This window comes from Ischnura elegans, chromosome 1 (genome assembly GCF_921293095.1).
Source record: "Ischnura elegans chromosome 1, ioIscEleg1.1, whole genome shotgun sequence".
Taxonomy (NCBI): Eukaryota; Metazoa; Arthropoda; class Insecta; order Odonata; family Coenagrionidae; genus Ischnura; species Ischnura elegans.
Window position 1 is genome coordinate 89,992,484 of NC_060246.1, and position 10,814 is coordinate 90,003,297.

The 10,814-nt window shown below is 38.4% G+C and overlaps 1 protein-coding gene across 1 annotated transcript; it reads left to right on the forward strand.

Annotated features, from left to right (window-relative positions):
* Positions 1-253: 253 nt before the first annotated feature.
* LOC124157126 (MFS-type transporter clz9-like) lies at positions 254-5,866 on the forward strand. Its single transcript, XM_046531666.1, has 2 exons — positions 254-1,455; positions 5,713-5,866. Exons 1-2 carry the CDS (start codon positions 254-256, stop codon positions 5,864-5,866), a joined length of 1,356 nt encoding a protein of 451 aa, XP_046387622.1.
* The last annotated feature ends 4,948 nt before the right edge of the window (positions 5,867-10,814 follow it).

Sequence of the window (10,814 nt, forward strand, 5' to 3'; positions counted from 1 at the left end):
AAAGCAGTTTAACGTTCCTAGAAATACCCTTAAAAGAAGAGTACTTGAGAAGAATCAAGATGCCACTGGTGAGAAAAAAATACTAGGAAAGTACAGAAAAGTATTTAACGATGAACAAGAGAAGCAACTAGTAGAATTTATTATAGACATGGAGAGAAGATTTTATGGAGTCTCACAAAATGACTTACGCCGTGCGGCATACAGCCTCGCAGAATAAAACAACATCCATCACACTTTCAACAACGAAAAAAAGATGGCGGGGAAGGATTGGGTGGCAGGATTTAAAAAAAGGCACCCAAACATAAGTTTGCGGACCCCAGAAGCCACTTCATTAGCAAGAGCTCAAGGGTTCAACAAGACCAATGTATCTAAATTTTTTGAAATATTAAAAACAGTCCAAGATAAACATAAGTTTGAAGCTCATCGTGTTTTTAATTGTGATGAAACCGGGCTTTTAACTGTACAAAATAGACATTCAAAAGTGTTTGCCTTGAAAGGAAGGCGACAGGTGGGTGCGATCACTTCTGCCGAAAGAGGCCTTCTCTCTACATTAGAAGTCTGTATGTCTGCTGGAGGAACCTTTATTCCTCCCTTTGTCGTTTTTCCCAGGAAGAATATGAAGGCAGAGCTAAGAGACGGAGCACCCCCTGGTTCAGAATTCGCATGCACTCCTAATGGCTGGATGCAGACCGATATTTTCTTGAAATGGTTCGACCACTTCCTACATCACGCAAAACCTTCACCAGAGTCACCAGTGCTTCTTATTTTAGATGGGCATGCAACTCACACAAAAAGTATTGACTTCATAATCAAGGCCAGAGAAAATAACACAACTGTGGTATGCTTACCTCCACACTGCAGCCATAAGTTACAGCCCCTAGACGTGTCTTTTATGGCACCTTTTAAGACCTACTGCATTCAAGAATTTGAGAATTTCTTCAGGAATAACCCTGGGAGAGCCATCACTCAGTTCCAGATTAGTAGACTTCTTGGTGAGGCTTTTTTGCGTGCAGCTGTGCCTGCAACAGCTATTAACGGTTTTCGAAAATGTGGGATTTTTCCTTATGACCCTGATGTGTTTTGTGATGCTGACTTCCTCCCCTCTGAAGTGTCTGACATTCCAATGACCGACTGCACCATAGGTGCTAGCCTACAATCAGGTGGAGGTGAACCTGACCCCGCACCACAGAAGAAGAGAACAACAGATGAATCCGAAAAAGGTCAAGATGTAGGCCTAATGATCAATCCAAGAAACGGCGGTGAAGATGTCGGTGAAATGGTTAAAGTTAACTTACCTAACAATGAAGATTTGGCAGTTGCTGGACCTAGTGGCCTAAATAAGTCCTCTTTTGCAATCAGTCCAAGAGATATAATTCCGTTGCCAAAACAAACCTTGACAAAGCAAAGGAAACAAAACAGGAAAAAAGGAAAGACAGCCATCATTACAGCTAGCCCGTACAAAAATGAACTGATGGAAGAGATACAAAAGAGACAGGAAGAAGAAGAAAAGAAGAGAGAAAAGAACTGAAGACAAAAAAAAATAACCAAACAAAAAAACGTAATCAACAGCCTAAAAAAACTCTCCAGCTAAAGAGACGACTCAATTTTGACGATGAAGAAGAAGAAAAGCTTAAGGAGCAAGAACAAGATTGTACGTGTTTCTATTGCAATGAACTATTTTCTAAATCAAAAGACAATGAAGGTTGGATCCGATGTTCTGTGTGCAAAGAATGGGCTCACCAAGAGTGTGCAGGGGTTGAGGAGGACGATGACGAGTTTGAATGTGAATTTTGTAAATAATTTGTAAGCCACTAAAAAATCTCTTAATGCTCCAGTAGTCATGAGGATTCCTTTTTAACTTTGTTATTCTACATGTAAAAAGAGTATAACAGTTTTTCTACTGGACATATTTCCTTAATTATTTTAGTTTTTGAGACGATTATACAAGTTAGAAGTAAATTTATCTTTACTGTATTGTGAAAAATAAATACCTGAAAATTAAATAGCTGTTGTTTGACGTAAATTGTCAGGTCGGGCAAAGTGGCCAGGGCCTGGCCACTTTGCCCGACATAGGAGGGTAAAGTGGCCATTTAGAGTTTTTTGTTAATAATTTTTTTTTTGCACTTTAACGTATACAATATCATGAAAAACGCATGTTTACCTGAAACTTTATTTGATATAGTACACATCAATATTTGTTTCGATTAAATTTACTAAAAACAAATGCCAAAAAAAAACACCAAACAAAAAGGTGGCCACTTTACCCGTCTCTCCCCTACCAATGCTAATACTAAATACTTATAAATTCGGGTAAATCGCGGTATTTATTTATATTTCGATTATTTTTAACTATTATTTAAATGCTTTAGATACTGAAGAACTCTCTATATACTCTCCCTGGATTATTTTATGAAGTACAATGAAAAGAATGAATGGACACTTCCTCGCTTTGTGAGCTTCATTCGTTAGCTCTTTCCGCAATAATTGAATCAATTCTAGTGGGCTATGACTATTCATTACCCTCGGCTTTACCACTTCCCTCCACATCAAAAATTTATATTGTGAATTTGTTCTCACGAAAATCGAAATATTGCTACATAATCTATTTCATAGGCGTTATCTTAAGGGACATTTTTCCATTAAAAATCAAATGACTGATTAGATTCCATTCCGATGATTGGAATGACCTAAGAGGACTACTATATTTCCGTTTAAAGAGAAAAAAATTTGACTTTCATCTTGCTGGGACTATACGTACCTGGTGGGTATGGCATGTAATATGAAAATCATGCCCATTATTTCTGCCCGGGTCATCATCCCGGTAAATTGGCTCCATTTACAACGTTTCGGTCACTCCCTTTGCTACCATCTTCAGGAATGAAGAGTCGACAGCTAATCCTCTACCCCTGACGACGGTTACAAAGAGAGCTTCCTAAACGTTGTAAATGAAACCATTCACTTAGTTGGCAAACTGAGAAGACTTTTTGCATTTTGCGTTTCGATTAAAAACCTCAAATATTTCATCCAGAACTTTACTCTTTATTAAATCTATTCAGAGCAACCAAAAGTCCTGTTCATTCATTCACATGATAGAGCAAGAGTTTGTTTGTACATTTTCCATAATAAAAAGGGTAGTTAGCAAGTAATGGTCTATCTTATACCGGGATCACTTCTAGTTATTATTCTTATCCCATTTCTCTACTTTGAATATCCTTACTTTTATCGAACGGGCATTTTCATCTTGAATTCATTATATGGATTCCTCGTGGAGCTCCTGAAATTGAATATTTTGGTCACACGCGATTTGACCCACTTACCTGCCGACGAGGCCGTCGAGAAGGAACACATGGCGAGAACAACAATGAGTCGCTTGCATAAACCAGCGCTGCCATTTGGCAGTGGTGTCCCACTAGGATGGAGGGGCTCGATTTGGAAGGATGGCGATGCAATTCTCGGAACTCGATCCTAATTTTTTCATTTTCTCTGAGGAGAAAAAAATTTATTTCCTAAATACATTCTTCCATTTTATTTACTTCACAGCATTAGAGTTGATAGAAAAAGTACCATTATTTTATTATTGAAATTTCGATCGCAACATTGGGTTGAAAACAAACCAGCGGGTCAATTATTTTTTTCCATGGTCGTTAATCTACTATTATATCGACGTGACCGTCAAATAACTTGAACAATGGAGCATAGAAATAATACGGACGTCAATGTACGGCTGATGCAAATGACATTTATGAAATTCATGTAGCTGAAGGTATAAAATCACAAATACGAACCAATAAAGGATATGGTATTGATAAGCGAATGTAAATAGTTCGACTTTTGCCCTGTTTCTATTAATAAGACTGCTATTTTTATTTATTTCAATGGCCCACCTACGGATGGATATAGTCGCCATTGTGGATACTCGTTCGCATAACAAGGACATGTCCATATTAGACGACTTATGTGGGCAGCTGAAAGCTATAAAGATGCATTAGCTATGGAGCTGTCGTCAGTCATTATAATTCCCAAAATTTCGCGGTTAGAGATTGTCTTCAGTTGAAAATATAGGATTCGAAACATTCCTATCGTATTATCTCTGAGTGAATATGAATTTTCCTAACAATATAGCTCTCAAATAAGCTTATTTGCAGGTTTAGACAATTTGCTATGGGAACTTTGAGGTTGAGAAATAAATAAAAAAGCTTACACAGTGTGACAGCAATGATCGAACTACCTTGCCGCTTTTAGCTTGGCCAAGTTGATGCTATGCACGAAAAGGGAGATTTATACGGAGGACTAACCTTTTTTAATTTTCCTTTCGATTTCATTATGGAGAGATTTTTATTTCCAATAGGTGTGAGTGTGTCGCAAATTGAGTTAGAGGAGAAATTTTTGCAACCGTGGGAGGTCAGCTATGTAACGGTCTCACATTCATTTGAATTCCTCGGTAGCTTTTTATCATTTTGCAACAAAGCGGAGGTACCAAAAATACCATTACAAATAGGCGTTGCATAATATATGAGTAACTCCATCTGTGGGTAGCTTTTTATTGTGGATTATTCCAGTATTTAAATTTGCAATAAGAATCGTTTTTAACGCAATTGGTCATGCATGGAATTATGTAGCTGTCGGAATTAAGTACACAATTATGTATAAAATATACTATTCTAATGGATGGCTATGAGTCGCCATGGTTTTCTTGACAAAAGAGGTTTTCATTTTGTTTACATTAATTGTACCGGGAAAAGTTGAACAGCCTCTAGTTAGGCTTGATACGTAATTTGATAGCTCGAACTCTTTTTGGAAGGTACGGATTCATAAAATGATTTTCAGTGGTTTTTTGAATTTATCTAATGTTTACACCCCTCGTTAAGAGTCAAACCCTCTGTTTTTGGCATCACGAGTAGCCATTTTTTGAGAGAATTCCGTAATTTTGACTGCTAAATTGATTGACCAGTGTGTCAGGTCATTTATTCAGTTTGTGTTGATGCAAATTTTTGATCTCGCACTGATTGGCTACGAATTTTTTTCTGCAGCTGAAGCTGAAAATAAAATGAAATACGATTTTAAATTATACGTGTCCAACTGTATTGCCAATTCATGTCATTAGACACTTTCCCAGTATTTTTTCCATTCGCTTTCAGTCGCAGCAAACAAAATCGAACCCTCTTTTCCATTAATGTGTGGAAACATAAAACGTAGCGAAAGAGGTTGGATTTCCACCTTTAAAAAATGTTCTCAAAATATTGAATATAGACCGGTCCACCTATCGAGACCGGTAATCTAAAAAAACAGCAAATTAAATTGTTATATTACACGAGCTATATGTTTTGTGTTGAAATATTACCATGCTATTGTATTGAAAACCTATTTTTATGCTCAGTTACTTGAATAATGTCGTCACAAAATTGCCATTCAATGGCATGGAATTCCAATACTATTCCGTTATTGAGTTAAAAAAGGGGAGAATGGTATCAGATCTCTCTCGGTCGAATCAAATCACATGTACTGGATTTGCATCATAATTTTGTGCAAAGCCTATTCTCTATGAGCAATAAAAAAGAAAAAATTGTGAGCCATCACTCATTGGCGCCTTGCAAGGCCATCATTTTGTCGCTGGAGAGCATTCAAAATTTTTTGTCGCACATGAGCTCCAGATAGGGGTTGTATGTTTTTTTAAAAGGCAAGAGATTGGTCGCTCTTCTGGGATGTCTCTAGGTGCAGTCGAAGAAAATGCGGAAGGCCGAAGGCACGGATGCAAATTGGGATGGGATATTTGGCTGAGGGAGGGAAAGGGGCACCTGGAAAAGGAAGCCGAGATCGGAAGCGAGAGGAAGGGCTGGAGCAGTTGGGTGGAATAGAAAAGATATAAGAATGGTGCCCGTGCTACTTGCTACGGTATGGAAGGGGTAACGCGACGCCTCGTCTTTTTTTAGAGCTTACTGCGGCCTTGGCTCACTTCAGAGGCGTGTTTCGGCTTGTCCAAAAAGTATGAAAAAAAGCTATTTCGAATGGAATATCCCGAGTTGAGAAGGAAAGCTACGTAGACGGCCTGAACTGGCGCTCCTTGAGTTCTCATGGGGTTGATATATCGGGTTTACATCCGGTGATTTACATTGGTGCAGGGGATTTGACAGGAAACACTGTGGCATATCTGCGCTTAAAGCTTATTGTTTTAACGGTACTTCAAGACGTAAGTTCATGACACAAGTTCGTAATTTAACAAAAGCGTTTCCGTTTGTGATTATTCTATGATCCTATTCTCTCTTTGAAGACCCTCTTTTCCACTTGCTTATACTTGTTGCTGGTACTGTATTCGTACTATATTAATGTGATAAATATATAATAAAATTTAGAAAAATAACAATGAATTCTCATTCGAACGTAATTTATATTATTGTCTCTTATTAATGATGTAATATTGACCCCATTGTTTCTTATTTGACCATATATGAAGTCTCTATTCATAATCACGTTCAATGTGATGGAAGTGAAATAAGTGTGGCCGATAAATTTAAAGTAACATGGTCGTGAAAATTTTCCAGTAGCTTTCAATTTATTAATGTGCCAGAACTACCACGCAAGGCGTAAAAATTGGGTACAAATGGTACATTATGGCAATGAATATTGCATATATTATTGTAAGTATGGTAAGAAGAACACATGGATACAAGAGTAGAGCCACAGAAAAAGCAAAAATCATTCCACCCTCTATCGTAGAATATACTTTTTGACCCACTTCTTTAATCATAATTCTTACTTCACAACAAAAACGCATGTTACGGGATGTGCTAAAAATAAATTTGTAAAATAATGAAGAGATTAGATGGGCTTAAGTTAACTTTGGGAGAAAACTCGGTGTCGTAGTGAATTTGGAAAGTATAGTTCATCACAAAAAGTTGGAAAATGACTTTGTTAATTCGCATGTGCTCTTAAGTGACACAATACGGGTTTCAGAGGAATATAACGTGTTCAAATTAAAATCAAGGTGTAGACATTTAATCATCTAAAACACCATGAAAAACGAAATCGAAATACTATTTTCCTCGCACGTGACATGAACCGTAGAAACTCAAACTCAAAAACCGTAGAAACAAAAAATATTTTCTCAAATAGTGATAATAGTTTCCACTAGAGCCTCTAGAAGAGTTCATTTTTTAATTCTTTTACTTCTTATAAATGAAATGGATTAGCATATAATAGAATATAATACCCACATAACTTTTTATTATTGCATAAGGAGATGATTCGAACGTAGAACGACTCCAAAAGGCCAACATGTCCGTGTGGCGTTGAAAGGTATATGTGTAAAATCCTTTAATGAACCTAATCTTTTCTCTTCCCCTCCAAGTAATCAGAAGCTCAAAACCCATTCCATTTAAATGCTGGGAATCCCCATCTTCCGGCCACAGTGGTTTTTAAGAATAAAAAATGCTTTCCTTTGTTTTCTTGCTAATTCCTCGTAATTACTCATTGTCGTAGGTTTCAAATCCTCCCCGCACATTAAAGCTGTGGTATAACATGTGCAAAGAGCCATCTTTATTTAGCAATTTTATGTTGGAGTCTTCCAGGCAACGAACGACAAGACGGTCAGTGAGGATGGCTTTGTTTTGTCACTTCCAAAAGAATTTTCATGCGTGACTAGTGAATTGATGTTTTACTTATCGATTGGCTTATGTTTGTTTGATGGTTGACAGGTTGTATAACGTATTCATCTTAGGATTGATTTTTGGAAGGATCTGCAAAACGTTTGGTTATCCTGCAAGCATTAAACGTGTTGGCATTATGCTCACTGCAGCTAGATTAGGGAATAGGATTTTTGTTATATTATATGATGTGTTATAAAGCTATTTATATTCGTCACAAAATTGCCTTTCTTGACCCTCGTTTTTGACCCTACAGAGACATTTTTACGATGATAAAATATACTTTATGTGGGACACAACATGGTTTTACGACCTTGTGGTCCTTCTTATAAGTATTGATCTAGCCTCTTTTAATAAGAAAAGTGATGATAAATTACCCAAAAAAGTTATTCCGTTTATTATATGAATAATTTTTGTTCAGTACTCAGAAGACTGTCCTTGCTCTCAAGGTAAACATATCACTCCCGATAACATTGGAGCGATAGTAAAAAGTTGCAGAATGTGTTCTTGGTATTTATTTTTCCGATTGCCAGAGTTTAAAAAAACTGGCCTAAAAAAGCATGTTGTACCATATCTCTTCGTCGTATATCTAACTTCTTATATTGCCCTACCAATATTGCCTTCTTCAATATTGCTATTCCTATGCAAGATATTGCCTTCTATATACGTGACTTCTGTTTCTGGTTTCTAAATGGACGTAGCCTGTTCTTCTTGCTGATCTTTATTCTAGGAAGGACTGGGTCTTTTATGGAAGTAGGCTTAAATTTTGACTCCACCTTGACCTTCCACTTGTGGCCTCATATTTCGCGAAACGGGTATGGTCTTCAAATTCAAATGCCACAAAATGTAGCATTTCAAGCCACTTTTTAATTAAAAGGCAACAATGTGCAATTAAACGAGTATATACCTTGAAATTTTCACGATAACGACGTACTCTTCGTTTCTCCAAGATAGCTCCCACAACTTGCCGCAAAATTTGAAATAGAAAACTAAATTCTACCACCATAACCGTGCTTTGAGATAGATCGTTCCTGGGGAAGAAGGATAGCCTGGGGATGATGCAGAGGAATGGTTGGCAAACGAAAACAATTGAAAAGATTCAAGAATTAAGATTTATTAGGACCTTTTGAAAGTAATCTGGAGGAGGGAAAAAATTCCCACCCCGGATTCCTCACCAAAGGAGATTACTTTGACTGCGTTCCAAGCTCTCCCGCAAAACCTTTCTCACCCATATCCCCCTGACCCAAAACTACCTTGGTTGGGCGGCCAAATTTTTTCGAGCCCTACCAACCCTCTTAAGCCCAAGACTGAGGTGCTTGATTATAATCATTTATGTTATGACGAACAATATGTCATCTCTCGTTCAAATGACATTCCCCCACCATGAGACCCGTTCTTACGTCTGCAGATAGTACACAGCGAAGGAGTGGGGGTGGAGTCACGCGGATACACGACTAGCTATATGCGCTGACGCCAGTTGTTTGTCGGCGAGAGTCTGATTCGATCGCACTAACAAGGACTCTCTGATTTCTCTTCACCTGTTTCCCCGTTCCCTTGATGAGTTTCCGACGGACCCACTCACAGTGGGTTGAAACCGAAAAATGATCGTTGTACATGTGGTGTAAATATCTCGAGGTTACTCGGTGATCCTTTTTTTATAATCCTACACGAACACAAAATGTCGACGAAAAACAGGATCCGCCATTTTGTATCGTATCGGCCACAAATAATACAACTGAATCGCGAAAGTTGTAAAGAATTAACAATAATAAACTGCATAATTATACTATAAATTTTGTTTCTATTTAATCACTACCGAAGGTGTGGCATTAGTCTTAACATGCTGAATTTCGAAAAAAATTCAATGAGGGCAATTTTTGCGAAATTTGTTCAACTTTGAGGCCGAGTAATTTGTTTAAAAAAATATCTATGAAAAACGGTTTACGTCAAAAAATGCACTAATGTATTGACAACAAGTGTGCAAAGTTTCAAATTCCGCACTCAAAAAAATCGATTTTGAGGTTTTGTCCAGCTTTTTTCGGTTTTAGCCCACTGTGCTACTGTTCGGTCAGGTGATTCATTACTCAAATTACAACTGGTGTCAGAAGTGAGATCTTTAAGCCGGTGCGCCGACTAAACTTTACACGGGCCAAGGGCCTTTAATTTTACGTCGGGCGTATTCAAGGGTATAGTCGAACTTTAAAAATTCTCGAGGCAGCGAACCTCTATCCACCCTCGCTGCAATGGAAGAGTCGAACGAGTACAAGTAGAATGATTGGGATAGGTGTGGATTGACTGCGCATTGGCTTCTTATAACACCAACTGGCACGCAATCATTAACTTTTTCAGTACGAATTCATTTTTAGAAGAAAATTAGGACATTTGAAGGCGCAGAACGATTTTATACGAGATTGGATGATTCTTATGTGTCGGTATTAAATGAATGACAACGTTAGTTTGGCAAATATATGTAGGAAAAATCCAAGAGGTCCACGGCATGAAAGATTGGGGAGCAAAAAAGACTAATCGGATACATTAACTGGTGATTGACCTACTTTAATTGCACGATCGACGTTAAGACGCGGCGGAGTGGTCCATTAGCCTTGAAGTGGGCCCTATAGTGTTACCTGAATTCATTCGCCTTCCGACTTAAAACTGCAACTTCAACATCTTGTGCTTTTCATAGTGATCGTGTGAGACCTCATCCCACCCAATTATCCCTCCCAACCTTTGGTGAGAGGAAGAGTGGAAGGCCCCAAAAAAATCCACCGAATACGGAAGAAAGTGGAAGTACTAGATAAATTGACTAACTTTTCTCACCAGGCCGTCCAAACCATCAGCGAAATCACTCTCCACACGGTGACAGCTTTTTTAGCATTTCGTTGCGGAAGTGCCCTTCCGCACTTGATTCTGACCTTTTACCCCTTCATTTCAGGTCCACATCGACAGAGGGTCGGTGACGGCCGTCCCAGACGATAGCAAAGAAGGGAATATATAGATAGCACTCTTGCCATCCCAAACCCCTTGCGGGGACCACCTCTAAGGGAAGACGCTAACAAGAGGCGCGCAACCTACCTCTCCCCCCCATATCACCTTGTGCGCTGTGATCGTGGGGCCCACCGAGTTTTTCCCTCCACAACATTTGAGAATCAGAGAGAGGAGAGAAGAAATGTT

Excerpts from the sequence above, each read along its gene's own strand:
- LOC124157126 (XM_046531666.1), top strand. The coding sequence starts at position 254 with ATGGCGGGGAAGGATTGGGTGGCAGGATTTAAAAAAAGGCACCCAAAC. Across the intron at positions 1,456-5,712 it reads GCCATCATTACAGCTAGCCC|GTGCAGTCGAAGAAAATGCG; the intron begins GTACAAAAATGA and ends GGATGTCTCTAG.